Source organism: Cupressus sempervirens, chromosome 1 (genome assembly GCF_028749045.1).
Source record: "Cupressus sempervirens isolate cs-2001-9-10 chromosome 1, ASM2874904v1, whole genome shotgun sequence".
Taxonomy (NCBI): domain Eukaryota; kingdom Viridiplantae; phylum Streptophyta; class Pinopsida; order Cupressales; family Cupressaceae; genus Cupressus; species Cupressus sempervirens.
The window spans coordinates 535,340,456-535,364,476 of record NC_143118.1 but is presented as its reverse complement, the minus strand read 5'-3'; the positions used below and the strand labels follow the sequence as shown (position 1 = coordinate 535,364,476).

The window sequence follows — 24,021 nt, the reverse complement described above, 5'->3', positions numbered from 1 at the left end:
AGTTGGAGAACAATCTTAAAACCCTTTTATAGAAACTGTTATATATTGAATAAAGTCACAACTATTAGCTGTATTATTCAGTATTGTGGACTTCGCATTCTGTTTCACATTTCCCTCAAGTTCGTGGCCTTTATTGATCTCTTTTTTTTTGCAATGTCAGATTCATTTGTAATATTTTTTTTTTTCATTCATTGCATCAGTATTTGACTGTCGAATCAATTCTTCTTATTGTTTTGTTGAATCGATTCTTCTTATTGTTTTGTCAATTACACAAGACACTAAACTTTCCTGAAAATGTTAATTGTTGTGAGTTACTTGCTTATAGGCTACTGCAGCAGATGCTCTCTCACAGTTTTACTATCCACCAGTGGCTGTAGTTTCAATCTCCTACCCTAAGTCTGCAATCAGAAATAAATGCCTGATCAATGGGGAGTTGAAAGGATTTGGGCAGCTGCACCCTCGCAGCCAAGGCATTGAGACTTTAGGTATCATCCACTGTCCATTTATTGTAAGAGATAATAAGATATTGGATAAATTTCAGATACTACTTTGACTCTGTATATTAGTATTAGATCTTGATATAATTATAAAATTTCATCGTGATTGTTGTTTTGCTTTCTTTCAAGAATTTCTTTTGGATGAACTTTAACTATATAATTTAGGTTTTAGAATATGCAACAGTCTATTTCCTGAAATCTTATTATATAATATTTATAAGAAGGTACTGCAATTGCAGCTCAATTAATCCTCATCACCACTACTGCAAATTTGTACTGACTAATATAGGGTATCTTAGCAAGGATGTTTATTTTTTGTTTTTGTTTATTTGAACATTGTTTTGTGTGTATGGGCAGTTGCATCTTAAATGATAAACTTATTTCTTTAGTTATGTAATTTGATGCATTCAATATGTTTTTTTTGGCAACCATACGAAGGCTCCATTTAGACATTAATAATGTACATTTTCATAAGGAAAGCTTATTTTAATACATAAACAAAGTGAAGATGGGGCATTTGGTAGAATACTTACCAAGATTCAATATTCATGTTCCATTGCAAGTGGCTCTATTATTTAGATTCACAAAAGGATTGATGTTGTTGCTAGTTTCTGAACATTTTTAAAAATTGTGTAAAACTTAATAGAATTATTCACTCTTTCTATCTCCAAAGAAGCTCTTCCTAAATCACAATTTTAATATGGCTTTTTAGTGGTTTAAATTTGTCTCTTTTAGGTAATACAGAACAATATGTAATATGAATTTGATGGGAAGCTGTCTTTTCAACAATCAAGGAGATGATCTCTCAGGGTGTTACTGGTTTTTGTGGGCACTTTTTTTGGCCTCTATTATTCGCCTTACACCGGGGTTTTGTTCTATTCATTGGTGTGTTTCTTCTCTGCCTGTGTCTAGCACTTGTGTTTGCAGAGTGGTTGTCATTTTGGTGGAGGCCACTTGATTGGTTCAATGTTTTTGTGGCCTAGTAAAGAGAGATCTCTTGTTTGGGGTCTCTTTTTTTGTTGGTGTTTTCGCCACTTACTGTGCTCAAGTCTGCCCATTTCGAGGGCATGTCTGAGTGGGGTTTCTTTGCTATTTTCTTCTCTGCCCTGGTTGTGGTGGTCGTTTTGTGGATTCAAGCGTTCTTGTGTTCTACCCTACCCTAGCCTCTCCTTGGTTGTTCTTCTCCCTGGACTTCCTTTAGTTCTCCATGCTAAGTCTTCTTGGGAGTTGTTGATAGATGCTTTTGTCTGATGGGAGGTTGGAGCATTTTGAGGGCTTGGTTTATTGACAACTTCTTGGTGGAGGATGTGATGTCCTCGATTTTGGCAGCTCTACATTGTGGATGGAATTAGCTTATCATAGCGACCCTCGTGAACTGATAGGGTGTTTTGGGGGTCTCAGTTGTGGACTTACTATTTTTAGTAAGTCTATTTTCGATAGTTGCTATTTTTTGTCAGTGTTGTGGTGGCTTCAGCAGTTGGTCGTCACTTGCAGTTCATAAAGTAATAAATTGCACGAGTTCTTATTTATTTATTAATGATTGAGTTACATTATTATAATAATGTTTATATTATTATAATAGTGACTTTAAGAGATATTTCTTAAAAAGCGAGTTCGAAAGTTTCTAGTGTTGAGTTTTTTGGGAAACTTTCACAATTTCTGAAGTGGAGTTTTAGGGAAACTTTGGCCAACGAAAGCTTATAAATAAGAGCTCATTTCATTGGGAAAAATATGCTTGGAAAATATATTTTCTTTTTGTGCCTTTGTGGCTTTTTCTGCTTTCTGACTTGGCAGCCCTTGCTGAAGTATAAGGGTCTCGTCTAAGAAGTTCTTGGCAATTGTGCTGAAGCATACAATTGGCCAACATTCTCCTACTGTATTACTGTAGCTAAGGAGAATGATTTTGATTATATATTTTAATTTGCTCAAATTGACTGGCTGAGGGTTTGAAGAATTTCTGAGTTCTTATTTGACATTTGTGCTGAGGTAAACATCTGTCACAATCTCCTGCTGTGATTACTGTGGTTGAGGAGATAGTTGTTGAAGGGAATTGGCTGCTATAGAAATACGACAGTTAGCATTCAAGGTGAGACCATTTGTGAATATTGCTGGCAGCCTTTTGTGAATGGGAATATACTTGGAGCTTTGAGTCCAGCTAGGATCCATATAACTGAGGCTAGCGGAGCATTAACACTTCAATCTGTGGTCACGTGTGCAACCCGCAGCTCCAGCCTATCCAATAGACGTTAGTCTCTCTGCTTGCCAATAACAGTTGGGGCCAAAATCAATAAATACAGCATTGGACGTGAGCTTTGGTGATGTGTAGGAGTTGGGTAATGATTAATGCTCATATGTAAAGGCTGCATATTGAACGTCACTCCCTTTTGGCAGGACCTGCAGTTATGGTACATCAAATCAGGTTTTTAATAATTAAACGTTGGACATGTGATTATGATATTTGTTTAAAAAACTCTTGGCTATCCTTCATTAATATTACTCAAAGCAATTCTGGAATTGTTGCATGGTTTTAGTGCCTTCTTTTATATTTATTATATACTCTGAAAATTTTCAAAGACTACATTTTAGAAAATCAGAAGAGAAACAACAAAACTTTTTTCAGTGGTATACATAGTTCTCGGGAGCATACATAGGGATTTTACAGAGGATGTTTTGGTTGATGCTGACTTTTGGGGTGTGGTGCAACTGTCCTCTGCTGTGCGAGTTTTTGTTTGATGCAGATTTTGTGGAGCCTGCGAATGCTGTTTGGCCCCTTCAAAAACCTGTTTCTTCCTCAATTAAAAATAATCAAGGAAATGATATTTTTCCCTTGGAAATTAAAATAATCATAGAACTAGTTAGGTTTCTTTCTGTGTGCAATATAAACAAACCTATATTTTTTTATTTGCACACTAGGACACTAGGCTATTCAGAACTTTTGGACAAGAAGTTGTTTTACAACTTTTGCCTAACATGGATAACCTAAACAATTAGCAAGTGCTTACACCTTTTAGCTAAAGATAGAAGCTAAAAGGCATGAGTACAATACTAAACTCTAGGAGACCTGCAAACACAATAAACCAATTTGATTTACCTAAGCATACACATAAATTCACAAGGAAAATTTGAATGGCAATTTTAGTAGCACATAGGCAGTACCAAGTTCTACCAGAAATCTAAGTGCCAATATCACGTATCTATAATTATTTACAATTTTTTTATGCTTGAAATTAAGTTGTAACTTAAGATAAATGAAAAGAACACTGCAATTTCTGCACCAAAACTAATTTACTTGCTATCAAAGAAAATTTAAAATTTACAATAATTCTCAAGTACATCAAATAAAATAAGAAATCTTAAAATTGATTGTCAAATAATGAAGTATTTATGAGTAGGTCTTATAGATAAGATATGATAAATTTATTAATGTCTAATGGAAGACTACAAAGAGGGTCAAAGGGACTTCTGAAACAAAGTAGAGGCCAACCCACAATAGGGGCACTAGATAGTGCCCGAGAAGAGAAAAGCACTACAACCAAAAGCAAGAAATAGCAAACCACAGGCTACCAGCCCAGAACAACCATGAAAAACTCCAGAACTGAAGGGTAAGACAAAGGGCAAGAGGAGACACCACGTCGACCTTGAAGAACTTCAAAGGTGGGAGAAGATGACCATTGCTGAGAAAATCCCTGCGAGGCCTTACAGGTTTGGAAAAGCCAGGGGGAGGGGTGGAAGAACTTGATGGAGCCCGAATTTTCTGCCTCCATTTATGATTTTGGAGACTTGAAAGGAGATAGTCATTGATGTCAAAATTTTACAAAGTAGCAAATCATCACTTACCAAGTTAGTGATCTACATTTAAAGTAATCAATATCCATATCGAAGAAAGACCTCACAGACAATCAGATTAAAGAGATATTTGCAAAGTCTCAAAGACAAAGTTCAGTATGATATATTCACTGAAGTGATTGCAAAATAAGACAGTGATGTTGGTGTGATGTGGAATTATATACAAAATAGTAAAAGTCTTATGAAAAGACAACCCTATATACTCTTATAGATTCTCTAAAGATGCATTAGGGTGTTGATTGCTTACACATTCTTGATGAGCTTCATAACAAAGACGTGTTTCGGAAGAACATATCACCTTGTATTTCAAAATTTTCCTTAAGCAAAATTACCATTGAGGACATTTTTTGAAAACATTTCAATATAATTGTCTATGTTCAAATGCTAGATATCATGGCCAATGAAATATTCCTTCACAAGTCACTTGGTATAGTCTCAGAAAATTCTGACGAAGTTTGTTGACTTGTTATCAAACAATACATGACTATATACGTTGAGACCAAAACATAAGACAGTGCGATGTGTTGGTGTTGTGTATCATCAGAGCTATTGGTGTGATGACTTTTGGAAATTCCAAACCAGCGAACACAATCAATAAGCCATTCCAGGATTGACATTCATTGATGTTAAAACAAAATATTATTCGAAAGTCTGGCCTATTATTTTAAACGATGCACCTCCATACTGAGTCGGTTTGAAGAAATTGATGGAAGTAAATTCATGCTGCGAACCCAAATCATCAAAATCGTAAGGTACCTGTACATCCAACGCACTTGAGACATTGCTGAGAGTTTAGGCTTGACAGGATTGGTAATGAAATTTTGATGAAGACGAGCATGGTTCATGCATTTTGATTCCCGACAGAGCCAAATGAAATACTATGAGAGAAAAATGAAAATCGAGATATAATATTTGATCATCGGGTTCAAACAACTGCAATATATTAGCAAATCCTATGCGGGTAAATCATCATTTCATGCATAGGTGAACAAGAAAAGAAGCCATCGGGGGTTCCAAGCCATTGTTAACGAGTATACAATGACTTTGTAGAAAAAGACATTGATTCAACAATATCAAGCATTAAACATTACACAGAAAAGGTTTATCATCAATGGAATGGTGGCATGTCATGATATCATTGACGTGAATTGTATGAAGAAGAAATGATAGTTTTACTCTCCAAAGCATTAAAGCTTCCACTCTGGGATTGAACGGGATGCGAATACACAACGGAATGAATAAACAAATTATTGTTGCCAACGTATGACCTTCGATCTCTTGTTCTAGGTATAAGAATTAGGCGCTGGCTAATCTCTAGACAAAATGCACCAAAGACAAAAAAAAAAGTAAAAAATGATTCTTTTTCAGATTCACGAAAACATAGTAAAATTTCCCCAAAAATTTTGTTGTTTTCAATCACAAAATATATAGATCATGAAGATCAAATGCTAAAAATTTCAAAAAATTTCATTATGTTTTCGTTTTTTTGAGATTTAGTCTATGGTGCAATTTGTAGGGAGGATAGCTGTGTCCTAAGAATTATGCATCATCAGAAAACTGCATTGGAATGGAATATGAAAGCCCCGTGAGGAGTTAAGACAATCAAAACCCCCATTTTGGCAATTGATTTATTAAGACTTAATTAAGGAGATTAGAAATTAATTTGGAGTTGACTTAATAAAAAGTCACGGTGGTATGTAATTGGTGATTGCACCTCTTCATAGTATATAAATATAGGTGTGACATGAAAGGAGAGAGGGAACAAAAGACACAATTCGATAAGTAGACATATTCAGAAAAACATCATTCAACAAGAAGCATTTTATATTTATTTGTAAGGAGGAATAAGGGCTTAAAGTGACTTTGTAATATAAATTCATATATTTTATTTTAATAATAAAATATAAGGTCCTTTGTTTATTTTTAAATGGCGTGGAAATTTAAATTGCAGAGGATTCGTCCTTTGTAATTATTTTTTGAATTCTGTGTACAATTTAAATGTCAGATAAGTGGGCACAGTCATTTAGCATCTTAAACTTGATCATCACAAATATTGTGAAATATCAAATTGTTTCTGTATATGTGTCCAGTTTGTCTCCCTACTCGAGGAGTTAAAGTTCAATCTGGACTAATTTGAGATTGCATAAATATTTGATTTGTCACATCTTGATTATTTAATTGTTGGCAGTATAAGTACATAGAACATTATAAAGTATTGACAAACCTTATACAAAGTATCCAACCATTTTGAACACTCATCATTCAGTTTTGTTTTAATTGAGTTCAAGGACTTTGCCAACCAAAGAACCCTCCAAAGCTTAAATTCTCTTTAGAAAAGCTTTGAACCAAGTGATCAAGTTCAAAGAGAAGGTCTACCAGCCTCAGTGTAGCGGAGCCTGAAGTTCAGGGGAATCAAGGTGATTCCCGTTTGTTGGCCAAAATTGACTGTGGAATCCTATCGGAGAAGTGACAGGCTCTTGGATTTCCAATCTGCAATTTTGGGAACCAACAAAACCTGTTTGGTGCTACGAGCTAGAGAAAGAAATGGAAAGAAAGAGATGATAATCTGATTGAGGTGTTGTCTCGAAGGGAGTTGAAGAAGAGACTGGTCCTGTAGCCTTAAGGCTTCTCGAAGATAGAAGGCAGAGAGAGAATGACTCTCCTTGAACAAGCAGTAGGATCTCCCTCTGATCTCATAGTAGATAAGACACCTAAAAAACACATGTTTCTCAGACGCCACCACCCCCAAACTGCAAAGCTAGAAAACCCTGCCCTCCCTACCAGGTAATGGTTAGTCTGGATGCTTAGTTGATGTGATCTCACTCTAAAATATCCAAGGGAGATGCAGAGAGAGTGTGATCCACAACGAGAGAGGTAAGGGGGTGAACAATAAACCCATTTTCAAACTCTAAAGAGTGCTCATCATAAAAATCCATCCTAGGGTTGAAGGACCCCCTAGGGGTTAACCCAAGTAATGTGGATATATTGCTTGTAAATGTCTATCTTGATGTGCATATTCAACTCTTGCATAGAAGGGAGGATATGATGGGTGTGTCTAGTAAGTAGGAGAAAGGAGGAAGGTGATCAATCTTAATCCTGATTGAACTCTGAATATTTGAGTCTTGAGAAAACCAACAACAAGCACAACTCAGAGAGGTAGAAGCCACAATAGCCTTTGAGGAGTACAAGGCCATATAGAAATATTTAAGGTGCACCTTTGGAGAATCCGCAAAGCCCTTGAGTTGGTGCAAGAACCAAACAAGGTTGAAAATGGTACCAAGCCTGAACGGGTGGGCATCAAACGCAAGAAGAATAATACTATGAGGATGGGGTTGCCTACATCTGAGGATGTGTTGAAGAATGCTATGAACCTAAGTCACAAGGTTCGACGAATATCAAGCTTGATATTCAGATATTGCCGAATCTGAAACCATCCCAAAAAAATCGTTAAAAATCGCTGTGGATTCGGCTAAGACAAATGGACTTTCCAAGCGGAGTTGAATGCATTTAGAAATTTCCTTTTACAAGGTTTAGGCGTGCAAAAAAACTATAAAATGCCATTCAAACCCTCAAACGAAACACGCAAATAAATTTCCTGAACAGCAACACCCTTTCTTAGCCCTTCGTCGTGACTCGTGCGCAACGCGTTCTCTGGTTCAGCGAAGGTTCGGCAATTTTTTTCCAGTCCGTGAAGGTTCAGCGATTTTTTTTTGCAGTCGCCCGTGCCCTTTGTCGTCCTCAGCAATCTGCGATTTTTTTTGGCAGTCGTTTATTTTTTGTATAGTTAAAATTTTTAATACTCCAACTTCATGAATCATATTACATATTATAAAGTTTATAAAGTTTACTCCCATTCGTTTTGTAAAAGGCGATTCAGTTTTTTTTAATATGTAAAAACTTTACTATAGTTTGTATTAGTTTGTTTTTATTTTCTATAATTTTAATTTTCAATATGTATTAATTTTATATTTAGTTTTATTTTTTTTTAATATAGTTTTTAAATATAATTTGTATATAGTTTTTTACATGATATAATTTGTATAAATAATTTATTTCAATTTATATAGTTCTAACTTTGTGTAATCAATTTAATTTTTTAATAATTCTTTGCTATTTATTTTTTAATAGTTAAATTAAGTATTAGATTTATTTTTTTAAATTGATTTAAAATAGTGATATATAGTTCAGATAACTTTTAAAATATTAGAGTCCATTAGATATATATTAATATATTTACTTTATTTTGCTTTGTAACTTTATAATTTTTATTATAATTTAATAAATAAATAGATATATTATATTATGTTTAATAAATTATAAATTTATATTTCAATTTTTAAATAATAGAATTATTAGTGTAACAAGTTGACCTTTTAACATGTTTAATTTTAAATTAACATTTTAAAATTATTTATTGAATTATTTTGTTTTAAAATTTGAAATAATAATAATATATTATTTTGTTTTTAATTCTACAGATTGTAATATGGCACCCAACAAATCAACTTCGGAGGTATTGAAACATGTGACTAAAAATGGTCCTAATAAAGCTCAGTGTAACTTGTGTCCAAAAGTTATTACTGGAAGTTTAACAAGGGTCATGGATCACCTGCTTGGTATTACGGCAGGTAAAGGTGGAGGTGTTACCGCATGTCCAGGTGTGACCCAAGAGCTTAGAGCGATTTTAGAGAAAGAGCATTCATCTTCTATTGCTCAAAAGATGAAGAATGTACAAAAGAAACAAAGAATTGAAGACGTCTCTAGATTCACATCCACTATACCTTCATCTTCATGTCTACCTCAAGTTGTAAAGTCAACAAAAGAGAGCGGAACTCTGAATAGCTTTTGGAAACCATGTGAGAAACAAGTAGTTGATGATTTACTAGCTGATTTATTCTATACTAGTGCAATTCCATTCAATGTAGCTAGAAATCCACTTTATCGTCTTGTATTTCAAAAGGCTGGAGAGTTTGGCAAAGGGTACATACCTCCTTCTTTTGAGGCTTTGAGAACAACTCTCTTAGAGAGGTCAAAAGATAGAGTGACTGATAAATTAGCTGTGGTCAAAGCCTCTTGGAAGGTAACAGGGTGCACCATATTGAGTGATGGATGGTCAGATATCTGTCAAAGACCATTGATTAATGTTTTAGTAGCTTGTCCTGAAGGTGTTGTATTCTTAAAGGTTATTGACACTATGAATCATAAAAAAACTTCTGAATATATATTTCAAATATTAGAGGAAGCAATTCTTGAAGTAGGGGTTGCAAATGTGGTTCAAGTGGTTACTGATAGTGCAAAAAATTGTGTAGGAGCTGGCAAGCTGATTGTGGAGAAGTACCCAGAAATTTATTGGAGTCCATGTGCAGCTCATTGTTTGGATTTGTTGCTACATGATTTGGAAAAATTCCCTTGGATACATGAAGTAATTCATAGAGGAAGAGAAGTTGTGAATTTCATACGAAATCATCGTGTCACATTGAACCTTTACAGGCAACATGCATCTAGAGAGTTGTTGAGGCCTTGCGATACAAGATTTGCTTCATTTTATATCACTTTGAGAAGAGTGGTTGAAGAGAAGGCAGCTTTAAGATCTGTAATTTGTTCCAATGTGTGGAAAAATTCAACTCTCTCAAAAAGTGGTAAAGGGAAGATCATAGAGAAAATTGTTTTAAATAGTAACTTTTGGGAAAGTGGGGCAAAGGTTTTAAATATATGCGGTCCAATTGTCGACGTGCTCCGCATGGTTGATGGTGACACTCCTTGCCTTGGAATGCTTTATGAAAGCATGGATCGTTGCAAGGAAGCAATTCATAGAGCACTAAATAATGTGGAAGCAGAGTACATAGAGATATGGGAGACTGTTGATTCAAGATGGAAAATGATGCACACTCCTTTACATGCAGCAGCTTGCTATTTGGAGCCTAAACTATTTCACATTGATAGACAAGGTGATGCTGAAATTATGGCAGGGTTTTATGAAGCCATTAGTAGATTTGAACCAAATCCAACAATTGCATCTCTAATTAGAGAACAATGTTGGAAATACAGAAAAGCGGAAGGGATGTTTGGAATAGGAGCAGCCAAATATGATATGACACGAGATGAGGTGCCTGGTTATAGATGGTGGATGAGCTATGGGGCAGAAATTCCTGAACTTCAAAGATTTGCCATTTGAATTTTGAGTCAAGGGGCAAGTTCATCAGCTTGTGAGAGAAATTGGAGTTGCTTTGACCACATCCATTCCAAAAAGAGGAACAAGTTGTTGTGTGGAAAGTTGGGAGATCTTGTCTATGTTCGCAGCAATTTAAAATTGCTTATGAACAAATCAACAAATGAGTCATCTTCACAACAACAGGGTTCAAAAGACACAACAATACTAGATGCAGATGAGCCTGACTTTTTTGAGGAAGAACTGGGTAGTGATACTGATGATGATGCTACACCATCTGAGCCAAGTGCTCTTGATGACTTTGAGCTTTCTTGAAGCTATGAAGTCTTGACTTTTGATTGTACCTTCGCAACAAAATAATATCTTTGCTATTGTGATTTCACATGTTTCTTATAGTTTGTACTTAATAAATGTCTCATCAAGCTTATGAAGTTGTGAGATCTATTTAGCAATTTTTACTATTTTGATAATTGATAAGATATATTACATACATCAAGAAAATAATTAAAATTGTATAAGGCGAATTTAATTCGAATTTTTTCCCGAAGTTTTACTCTTTCCCGAACTTCATTTGAATTTTATAGTTGCCGAACTCGAATTCGAATTCGAACCTTGTGACTTAGCTATGAACCCACTTTGAAGAGGTCCAAATGGAATCTAGTAAAGAGGGCCCCCAAATAACTGACCCATAGAGCGTCGTTAGTCTAATCCAAGTATCCATAAGAACCAACTTAGACGTGGTGTCCTGGAAGTGGTGCTAGAAACACTGTCTATCTAGAAGGGCCAAAGAACCATAGCCTTTGATAATTCATGGTTATAGGGAAGCTCTCATGTTGAAACGAGGTCCAAAGAACTTGACTCCCAAATAAGTGCAAGAGGAAGAGATCTGCACCTCAACACCCTGGAAAAAGAAGTAGAGGTGAGAAGTTTTAAGACTATTGAAGATCATTACTTTGGTCTTGCCCAAGCTAACTATTAATTGTTGCAAATCATAGAAAGAAGCAAGACCATCAAGTAGTCTTGTAAACCTTCTGGAAAGAAAGCAAGGAAGACCACATCATCTGCAAAGAGAAAAATAGAGATCAAAACCTAGTGAAGAATACAACTATCCCTTGGGAGGAAGTGCTCACAAAAAAGGCCTCTAACTCATCAATATAAATACTGTTGGCTAAATGTTTTGTAAGTCATTGTGACCACAATTTGCAAAACTTTGACTTTAGGCAAAGTCTCATGAGATTTCTCTCTACTCTCAGTAGTAGTGAAGGCTCCCTTCTTATCATAGGTGGCTTCAACAAGAACTTAATTGCAAGTACAAAAAGGGCAGTTCTCTTAATCAATTCCTCTTTTTTCAGGTATAATTTGCAAACAACTACAACTTTTGAACTTGACTAAAAGTGCCTATTGATGGCTTTGGGTTGATGTGAGAACAACATTGAGGACACCGATCTACTTTATATTGGTGCAACAATTGTGATGGAGCCTAATTTTTAGTCTCCATTTTTTTATTGCGGAGAGTGAACAAAGGTGGAAGTATCTTTGAAGTATTCAACCGTAGATTTGATTGCCATCTTGTTTAAGAGTTGTTTGGAAGTACTACAACGTTTTTCAGTCGTACATATGAATCTAGAAGAGGCCTTTCTTTGATCCTTTGTAATCTTGGACTTGATGCCATTCCTATGAGTGGTCAACAAATTATACTGTAGAGATAGAGGAATGTTGTTTTGGCATGTCAATGAAGAGCAAATGATGACACTGATCTTCAAACAATATGGATAGCTATAAAAACTCGATGAAGCCAATCTTCAACACAAGGATTAAATAGAGACAACTAGTACATGGCTACCTTTATTAGAAACTTCATCAGATTTTAATGTGTTGAAATAAGTACCTTTGTAATGAACATTTTACAATTGTTTAAATAATGAACATATTACAATTGTTTAAGTTTAAATGTTTGGGCTTCACATAACATATATTCATCAAATGAATCATTAATACAAAGTGCAGAATAAAAAATGAACAAGGAGCATTGAATGAATTGCCGTGATATTTGTTGGTGGTAAGGACAAATATTGTTGCTAAGAATACATGCACAGACGGACTACAGTGAATTTACAAGGCAGATAGTGAAGAGGCTTACGCATAGTAAAAAGAAAATTGGAGTCTTCTGCATATAGCAAATGTGTAACAAAAATCAACAACAATGAAGATTGTGCAATAAAAGACGGAGTCAATTCCCGAAAAGGAGGATGCTGATCATTTAAACAAAATTAATCCATTACTTGTGTAGAAAACATTCAAGTATGAACAGCGATCAACATCTAAAGAAATATAAACAAATGGGATGTATATAGCATGAGTTTGATCAGGTACAAACATGATAGGGGCAATTGAATAACTGTGACATGGAAAAGTTATGTGTCCTACTAAAAAGCTATATATATTTAAAGGGATTTGCCGCCAAGAATTCGGAGTTACCCCTGAAGATGCTGTCGGAAATCTAGAAGACTAGTCAATTGCCTATGTTGAAGTTGGATGAACTGGAGTCATGACATGATAGCACACGGTGTTGAAACAAATAAATTCACTTATGAGTTATTGAATTCTCCAGCCACAATGATAAAGAATAAGGGAGACAAGAAACTTTTAGTGATGATGGGCCCCATAATATCAAACTTCCTAACTTCCAAATCATCATACAGAAATAGAGCCCAATAAAAGATAAAGGAGGAACCACGTCATCCATTCCCACTGCATAGAATGGATTTAAAAATTATTATATGAAGGATAAAGTGGATAGGATCTATCCTCTGATAGCAAAGTATTGTGTTGGAAGATCAAATAGAGATATGAGGATATCTAATATTCTCACATATGTATACAACTGCTTTACCAAGGCTCGGGTGCACATGGATAAATCATGAATATTAAAAATTAAAGGTGTAATCTAACAATGAAGAGATCCAGTCAACGTTAAAGACTTTAGCATCCACGTCTTCACCCAGTAAACTTTAGAAAACATAAGCAGAGGATTAATAAAAAAGGATGTGAGGCTCAATCACATAAAGATTCCCAGGGATAGGTCATGCTGTGGAAGTATTGTGTGGAGTCGTCTTTTTAATTTGAAGAAATACATCTCTTCATTGTGGCTAATAAGGATTAATATAATTATATTATGAAGCTATAAGTCTAATTTAATTAAAAGATTGTTGGGTTAGTTTTTCCAAAAGACGTGACTCTTTATGTTAAAATTCACAACCTCCTTTGAAAAGGGTATATATGAAGAATATTTTGGAAGACATAACAACAAGACATTTAGAGAAGCATTTTATAAAAGAGATATTTTTGTATGGAGAATAAGGAGCTCAAATATGGCTTTGTAATACGAATTCAAATATTATAATTCAATAATAAATAAAATGTCATTTTGTTTATTTAAAAAGGCATGGAGAGTAAACTGCAATGATTCGTCCTTTATAATCATTTTTAGATTTTGTAAACAATTTAAATGTCAGATAAGTGGACATAGTCATTTAGCATCCTAAATATGATCATCGTAGATATAGTGAAATATCAAATTGTTTTCGTATCTATGTCCAATTTGTCTCCCTGCCATAGGAGTTAAAGTTCAATCTGGACTAATTTAAGATTGCATATATATTTGATCTATCGCATCTTGATTATTGAATTGTTGACAATATAAGAGCGTAGAATTTTATAAAGTTGTATGTGAAAATCTTCATTGTAGTTGACTCTATTGCCTGAATAAGAAAAGGCACTGGTCATTTGAATTATTGAAGTATTATTGGATTTATATTTGAAGTCAGAAAATCCATATCTTCCTTCTTACAAGCATCAAATCCATTATTGACAAATATATACAAAATATTCAATCAATTTAAACATTCAACATTCAACTTGTAATTGATTGAGTTCAATGACTCTGCCAACCGAAGAACTCACCAAAGCTTAAATTTGCTATAGAAAAGCCTTGATCTAGGCAGTTAGCGTTTAAGGTGAAGGTCTACCTGCTTGGGTCTAGTGGAGCCTAAAGTGTAGAGGAATCAAGGTGATTCTCGTTCATTAGCTAGAATTGAATGTGGAATCCTATTAGAGAATTGGCAAGCTCTTGGATTTCCAATTTGTAGTTTTGGGAACTGCAATATCCTGAACCAGATATTTTCTGATTTATTTCCCAGATAACATCCAGAACACACATATGTGAAGTTGCATAGTAAAAGTCGATAATATAAATACTAGAGGACATCCCCAATAGTCGTATTACCCAGTTATTTCCTCCAAACCAATATTTAGAACTTAAACTATAGGCAGATGTACTATGAATAGTAATAGATAAACAAAAGATCTTCCAATAGATATAAACCCATCTTTTCAAAATAATGTTCAGGAATTCAAGCATATAACAATGTATACAAACCAATAATATTAAACCCAACAAACTCTTTAACTTCATAAAATATGTTATTGCATCATACAACAACAATACAATTAGCACTAACGAATCGAATCTTAAATACAAATTAACTGTCAGATTGGAATACTAGAATAAGAACCTGTAATCGCACGTGAAACACCTGATCTGATGTCTCCCCAAACAATGGGTTTGCATCCACTGTCTGCCAGTACAAGGGGCTACGTCCTCAAACTAGCTAAAAGCTGAATCTTTTTGAATAACTCTCACAAGAGAGAAAATTGGAAATGATCAGAAACAAGCATGCCCAAGAATGAACCTCTTTCCCTTTTTAATACACAAACTAAGACTCTTCAACTCCCCTTTGGCTTTCGAACCTATTCCCTTGTGACTATTCCACTTCCCTCTAACATTTCGTCTTATTCCTCCATGACCTTTTGCCCTCTTATAACATTAAGTTGACCTTTTAATAATTTTAGTCTATGCTCTCCTACTCAATTTTAACATTATATATAAAAGAATTCAATATTTCTAATGTCCCAAAAAGAGGACATTACAAATCTCCCCTCCTTAAAATTGCTTGTCTTCAAGAAATCAGTACTAGGATTCCAAATGAATTTGTATGCAGCCTTGTAGCTCGATCTGAAAACAAATCCGGCCATCCTGCGAAGCAATGTGTCACTCTGCAATCCATCTGGCAACCGGATCCCTGGATCCCATATAACTAACGCTGCACCTGTAAACTATACAACTCTGATTGTCATTGTATCCAACCTCAAATTGAATAGAATTACAACAAGATCCTCAACAAGCCATAAATACATATGATCAATACCAAGATCCCAAACCCTATTGTCATAACCAACTGATATGATAAGATAGAAATGTATTAGTGAACTATGCATAACCTAGTAGATGGTGCAACCCGACCAAAATAGATGATGTAATAAAGAAGCCACTCAAAAAAATTGAGTATAACACCCTAGGTGCAACAAATACCATTTCGTCATCTTCAATCTGGAGAACCTCTGAATGCATAGGTATTATGCATAAGAATGAAGTTGAAAGAGCATTTCCTATGATCAACACAAAACTCTCCTCAAAACTACACTAAAAACTATCCAAAGGCTGATGTATATAATCCAACCAACTCTTGTATGGTGTGAAATTGGAAACCCTACTAGAATTGATCCAATGACGATCAACCGTAGTCAATTCATCACTTCCATCCTATGACCAAGGTTCGCTGTTAAGAACCATAACCTGATCCGAATCTCTGAAGTCAAGGTCATCCTCTTCCTGGAAATCAAGAGGAATTCTCTTCTCTACCTCAAAAAGTGGGTTATCAGAAATCCAAATAGCATCTACCTCAAACAAAGGGTTGTCTATAAGTTGAGTTTGATTTGAAGTTTTGGAACTTGGTTGTTTGGGGCAACTATCCAAATCATATGTCTGCTGAATGCTATCAAGTTCATCAATTACCTCTAGGACAAATTCCTGCCTCTCTTTATCCTCTTGTGCCCTAAAATGATTTGTGCTCCGAATCTGATTTTTTGCTTCCTGAAGGAAAACTCGAGCATCCTTAAACTCTCTATTGAGCTCCATAATCTCATTCCTTTCTTTATTCAGCTGATCAACATGTATTTCAGCAACCTTAAGAATGTTATCCCTGTCGGAAAGCAAATATAAATAATCTGATTTCATAGTTTCAAGAGCTTTTTTGATCACTTGAAATTAGAAACAAGCCATTCTTCTTCCCCTCCCTTTTGAACCTTCCTGTAGAGATCCTCAACCATCTTGTGAGTGCTGTCATAATTTACCAGAGATGCCACAACTCTATCTTCATTAACCTTGAACTGGTTCTTTAAGGTATGCATTTCATGATTGTCATTTTGAAGCGGTTCATCGTTTTGCAATGTCATCTTGATATGTTCATCTAATTTTATGTCATGGGCATAAGAAATGCATGGTTCATCACACAAAGATTCCAACCTACTATTACCTTGTGTGCAACCGACCTCATCAACATGCTTGTCAACATTAACCTTCAATTCGCCAACATAGAAACTTGCACCCTGAGTAACATCCTCTACATAATCGCTAGAAGGCTATAAATCAATGGTAGTTGACTGCAACTCTTTAACAAGAACCTCTATTTGATGATTTTGATCCGCTAGAAATTCATCATATACATTCTTGCCTTGGTTTTTTGTAAGGAGATCCTGAGCCAAATCCAAGTACTTTCTTTTTGCCACATCAGTTTTATTTTGCTGCTCTAGATGAAAATCCACGTAATAACCGAATGGTAAAACAATCTGAATTCGGGTAGGAAGTTCTTTATACTCTCCATAACTGTCGAGAATTTATGCTCTTATATTGGATTCAGAATTCTGGGCTAGTTGTTGTTGTGGCTTCATAGTACCCTTCCTAATTTTATCCAAAATTTTTCCCATTGCTGAAAGTTGATATCCCGTCATTGTAAGTCTGACAAACAACTACATCCTGCCCCAGAATTGCCTTAATGTTCCTGAACCTCTAAGTTTTGTAGATTGGGATTGGGTTATTTGTTTTTGCAACAATAATTAGGAACTTGTTAAACAGCAATTGCCAAAAGACTCAATTCCACAGTGTAATTTGTTCTATTCTTCGTACTGAAACCACTGTACCCCACAAAGTTAAACTACTTTCTTTCTGGAGATGTTTTATGTTTCTTTTTCACCATTCCTGTAGTCTTGCTCTGTAATACAAGACATTGCATCAATAACAAGTGCTATGACATCAGAGTGCTTTATTGCTTGAAATGTTCGATTCACAGACAGTGACCCAATTTTGCTACCCCTTGAGACTACACTACTCTTTGCTTAATTCCAGCTGTATTAATGAGTTGGTACCTAAATGGAACCTGTTTACAATCCAAGTATGCAATGCTAATGATGCAAGAATGTGCCATTTGCAACTCTAGATTTCCATGTGTCTCACAACTGTCCCTGACGCTTCCCTCTAGCATCCACGTAGGGCAGAATTCACATATGTGTGCTGCCTTCCAATTTGGTCATAGCTCCCAGTAAGATCGACATTGGCTCTCAATCATGCAATGTGATGTCCAAGGACTAATCATAGGCCTTTTAATTCTTGATGCAAGCCCCTTAAACTTGATCACTAGTCCACTAAAATTGTTCGTAGCCCTTCTAACTCATCAACCTCACCCTTGGGTGTGATAGCAAGCCCAACGTATGCAATTTTTGGCTTCTATAATAGTTCTTAACACCAATAACTACACTCGACTCCTGACGGTGGCCATAATTGGTTCCTATAATTAACTTTGATGCGATAGATCCACAGACTTACATCCAATTTGGAAGATTGCAAAATTCTAACACTGCGCATCAGTCTGTTATAATGCTAGCAACCGTCTATTCCTGTTCACTATCGTTATTTAATCCTTCCATGCCAGAGAGGGAGAACTCCTTTCGTTACATCCCATAAAATAATTCAATTCTTGACCATTGAATTTGTAACAGCCTAGATTCCTTTTGTAATGACAACACTCACTTCGAAAAATACTGAAAGATTGTTGCAACAACCACTCAAATTTTTCCCGGATATGTTGCTATTGACGTTTTACCTTAAATATTCACCAAGACAATTATTTAATCGACGATTACTTACGCAAACTTTCCCTAGGGCTACCAATAATTAAATGCCAAGGTTTTATAACCTAATACTTGTACAGTAAAAAGAACAGTTGTTCTTGGCAATACCTAACATTAAAATGCCCATACTTCACTAAGAATACCCTGTGTAAGAACAAGATGACTTCACCTGCATATGTTTGGTGTGGACCTTCGACAAAATGATTGCAATGATGACAATGTCTTGTATGGACTAGAAGGTCGATTGATCACTAGGTCTAGTGTATATGAATTATCGCAACTGCTCTACAATGATGGCAAAACTGATTGATGCTCCTTATCCTTGGCATGGAACCAAGATGACTGATGTCGATATTTGCTTAGACTCATGTGACCCGACTGCTCTCTATGGGGATTAATTGAAATTATTATTCCCAACCCACAAACTGGCTTACTCGTGATTCATCACTGCTTTTGAGTGTGAGAGGAGAATGCCGGAAGTTGGGTAAGTGTAAGGAAGACGTCTCAGTATGGGTTGATAAACCCAATATATATTTGCTCATGTGAGTGGTCTTCTATATATGCTTGGTAGTTTCTGCATTAGGACGAAGGATTAGTTTTGCGTGAATAGACCTTGCTGATTTTCTCGTCCCGTAAGGGCCTTGTGATAGTCCCTACTCGTGGTAACTCCAACAACTATTTACTGTGCCGTGAGTGTCTGAAATGTGGTCGTTTGGGCTTCTAGGACACACGTTAGCTATCATAACTTTCCCATATACCACCCGATATCTACCATCTGTCCAACTCGACTTATTACCACCTGGTGTGTTCGGTGAATCAAGCCGTAAAGGTTTTGTCCAAGCTTTGTTCAACTTTTGCAGTAAGAAGAGATGGAAGAAGTATCTTGGTTTGCACATCGTCAATAGGCTGAAATCCTGATGTCAAAAGGACTACAGTTCAAATATGTCAACATTAACTCTCCCTTCAAAGGCCAGAATATACCTAGAGAAAATCCAGAAGAAGACAATATCACTGCTCTACAAATCCATTCTCAAACCAATGAATGACATCATGTGTTGATTTCAAGAGTTAAAGTAAATAAAAAACCATGTCAAACATTTAGATTGTCACTAAATCAGTCGGCTGTAAAACACAACTCGATATTTCCAAACATCCATAATATCACACAACATTTCACCACTGTCACTTCTGCCACCAACTCTGAAAAGTTATATTTGAGGAACGTTGTACTCTAAATATTTCCCTTTGGGCTAGTTAAAATCTTTGCTGTAGTTTTGTCTTTAATCAACCCTTTCTAAAAATACGTTTCAGAAAAACATAATCTCATAAATATTTTTGACTAAATTCCACAGGATGGTAGGACCATTAGCTTTGATACCACTGCAATATCGCGAACCAAATATTTTCTGATTTATTTCCTAGATTACATTTAAAAAACACATATGTGAAGTTGCATAGTAAAAGCCAGTAATATAAATACTAGAGAACATCCCCAATAGTTGTATTACCCAGCTATTCCTCCAAAAAATTATTCAGAACTTAAACCATAGGCAGATGTACTATGAATAGTAATAGATAAACAACAAATCTTCTAATAGATATAAATCTGTCTTTTCAAAATAATGTTCAGGAATTCAAACATATAACAATGCGTACAAACCAATAATATTAAACCCAACAAACTCTTTAACTTCTTAAAATACGTATTGCATTATACAATAGCAATACAATAACCAACACTAACGAATCCAATCTTAAATATAGATTAACAGTCAGATTGGAATGCTAGAATAAGAACCTGTAAGCCCATGTGAAACACCTGAACTGATGTCTCCTCGAACAATGGGTTTGCGTCCATTGTCTGCCAACATGAGGGGCTATGTCCTCAAACTAGCTGAAAGCTGAAGCTTTTTGAATAACTCTCACAAGAGAGAAAACTGGAAATGATAAAAAACAAGTATGCCCAGGAACGAGCCTCTTTCCCTTTTTAATACACAAACTAAGACTCTTCGACTCCCCTCTGGCTTTTGTCCTATTCCCTTATGACTCTTACACTTCCCTCTGACATTTCGTTTTATTCCTCTATGACCTTTTTCCCTCTTTATAACATTAAGTTGACCTTTTAATAATTTGAGTCTATGCTCTCGTAGTCAATTTTAACATTATATATAAAAGACTTCAATATTTCTAATGTCCCAAAAAGGGGACATTGCAAAAACCAATAAGTTGTAGAAACCCAAAGTCTCCTACACTTATCCTTAATGAAGATTCAATAATTTGAACAAATAGTAAGGCACAAACTCTTACTAAATATTCACTTATTTCTATGAAGTTCTTAACATTGAAGCACCAAGTCTTTCAGCCTTAAGTATTTGGAGCCTCTATCAATTATAACAATTTGCCCTTCTGTAGCACAAAGTTTTCAAAAAGGTCAAATTTAACTATAAATCTGAATGCAATATGTGACTCAAAGTCAGAAAGATTGAATTCAAATCCCACTTGAACAAGGTACCAAAACTCACAATCAAATCAAGAAAATGTCATTACATGACAATTTGGATTGACACACAGTCTCGAAGCAATCTGCCTCTTTTATTGAGAGTGCATGTGCATATTAATAGAGTTTGCTTGCTTTGCCCAAATGATAAATTTTACTATTAAAACACTCCTTTATATAGGCGAGGGGTTGGAGGTAAAGATGGAGAAAGAAGGGGAAGTCATTAACCATCTTTGACTTATTCAAAATCCTACTTTATCTTATTCAAACTGCAGGTCCTAACTAATTCGGCCTGCAGTGGGATCAGATGCAATCACTTTGCAAACAAAATTCCCCCTATTATTACAACTTGTTCTCAATTACATTTAATGTTAGTAAAACAATTACAAAATGCGTGATGTAAAATAAACTAAGTGTTTGACAAGACAGGACTCCTATTAGATCATCCTTTGTTGATCTTCATGCTGCTACAAAGATGTTCTGTGACTGAAGTACTCAAATTTGGCAAAAGAATCTTGAAGTACGACAAAACCCACAACCTTGATTATGCTGCATCACAATGGCCATACTGGGAAAACATCTTTTCATGTTTCTTTCCATCTCTGTCTTGAAAGCATTCTATTCTCTAGTGACCTTGTCATTTCATCACTTCTTTAAATGGGAGGAAACATGAAAATGGGGTTTTGCCTGGAGCACTGCAGGCAAATGAAATGCAAGCATTTGGTATGGAAATGAGATGCACAAACACATATTTTCAAGGGGGGGATTTCTTGCAAGTGGGGTTTTTACTTCCCATTACAAGCCATTTGGAAGGAACTTGCTGCTTACAAACCATTTTTTTCAAAGTCCACTTGCAGATTGGAAATATACTTCTAATGCACTTGGAAAACACTTGCAAGTTGGTTTTTTAATTACAATTATAAGGGAAAATTTTGTCTCTTTTTAGTAAGATAAACTTCCAAACTGGGATTTTAATTACATCTGCAAAAACACCTTTTTATGTTTCTTTCCATCTTTGTCTAGAAAGCATTCTATACTCTTGTCATTTCATCACTTTTTTGAATGGGAGGAAAGATGAAAATGGGGTTTTCCTTGGAGCACTGCAAGTAGATGAAATGCAAGCCTTTGGTATGGAATGAGATGCACAAACATATATATTCGAAGGGGGGGATTTTTTCACTTGCAAGTGGGGTTTTTACTTCCCATTACAAACCATTTGGAAGGAATTTACTGCTTGCAAACTATTTTTTTCAAAGTCCACTTGCAGATTGCAAAGAGACTTCTAATGCGCTTGGAAAACACTTGCAAGTGGTTTTTTAAATTCCAATTATAAGTAAGGAAAAAACTTGTCTCTTTTTAGCAAGATAAACTTACAAACTGGGATTTTAATTCCCTCTGCAAGTGGGGAAAAAATGCACTCTCGAAGTTCTTTCTTGAAGGGAAGATCTTTGCATTGCAACTTGCATCATTTGGGCGAAGAACTCATAATGTTTTAAGAAACGATACTCTTATACAAAGACTCTAAAAATATGAAAATGATTTTTAATAAACAAAAACGTATATACAAGACAAGAACAATAAAGAAAGAAAGAGGCCCTAGCTTGTACCAAAAAGAATAAAAAAAAAGAAAGCATGTCTCTTCATTGAAAATCTTAAAGGTAATGGAGAAGAAATCCCAAACTATTGAAGTAATTGTTCCAAATCTTTGATAGTTCGAATTTGGGAAAAGAACCCCAAGTTTCAGCTATATAGGAAACCAAGCTTGACCAAATCCTCACAAGAATGAATGCAAAACTCAGTCCTCTTTGAATCTTGATAAATAGCCATGAATGAGAGACAAAATGGTTAAGGATAGCAGTTCCATGATGTTAGGATTAACGAGACAGAAATAACAATTACATACAAAGATAACCAATATTAGAAAATAATAAATCACGGAAGAGAACACAAGACACAAATATTTAACGTGGTTCAACCAATCCTTGGGCTACATTCACCAAATAATGAGTCCAATATTCTTATTACCCAGTGACTACAACCTGATTACAATCTTTAATCCCTTACAACTCAATACCACTACAAGAAACTACAATCTCACCATACATAATGGAATCCCTAACCCTAAGCCATTTTATATGTTTTTTTTCCACCTACAAATAAGGGCTAGAATAAGATGACCAATAGAAAAAATTTAACTTCCTACGCCTTTTACAATAGTGAATTCATTTTTGCACACTTGGGGCCGCTGACCCTAGGACCTCGCAAGGGGTGCTGCCCCTTAACCTTGTCTAGGGCGCTTCCCTAGGAACCCACAAGGGGTGTTGCCAGTTGACTCATAAAGCATGGGGGTGCTGCCCTCAAACTCTCGTAGTAAAATCTAGGGGGAAATTCTGCCAAATAAAGTGGGGAAAAATTATAACCTCTAAGTATGATTAAGCTCCACATCACAACAAATGACTAGTTCAACTTTGCAAGACGCAGTTTTTGATTGAAAATGCAAGTCAAATTGTAAAGGATGAGAAAAACGACGTCTATAGAAGACACTCGATTTTTGACAATGAAAACAAGCTACAAATTAATGATCTTTGCCTTGGACAGACTTCTCGTTTGTTGTTGCAAGTCTAAAATGCCTCTTCCTTTGCAAATTGCATTTGGTAACAACCTAGATAGGCTTTAGAAACAACAATGCAAGTTTTAAAAGAAATTCTCATAAAAATGCATTATAATGCCCAAGACGAGCTTTTCCACACAATCATATGTATACAAAGAAGTGTAATGACAGGCTTTTAGGTGGAAAAAGCATGTCCAAAACATTGCATTTTTGCCGCAATGAGCTTTATAAAGTCATGCTCAAAGTAAAAACATCACAAACTTGCTGCCATAGATAATGACAGATTTTTATTATGAGTTCACACATAAAGATTTTG

At 35.3% G+C, this 24,021-nt stretch overlaps 1 protein-coding gene across 1 annotated transcript in view; it reads left to right on the top strand.

Annotated features, from left to right (window-relative positions):
- LOC149578572 (Flavin containing amine oxidoreductase family) overlaps positions 1 to 24,021 on the top strand; it is a 238,478-nt gene that overhangs the window by 134,195 nt on the left and 80,262 nt on the right. Inside the window, exon 7 of the mRNA XM_089829938.1 lies at positions 326 to 485. Within this exon, the coding sequence (XP_089686064.1) occupies positions 326 to 485 (160 nt within the window). The remainder of the gene's footprint in view (positions 1 to 325; positions 486 to 24,021) is intronic.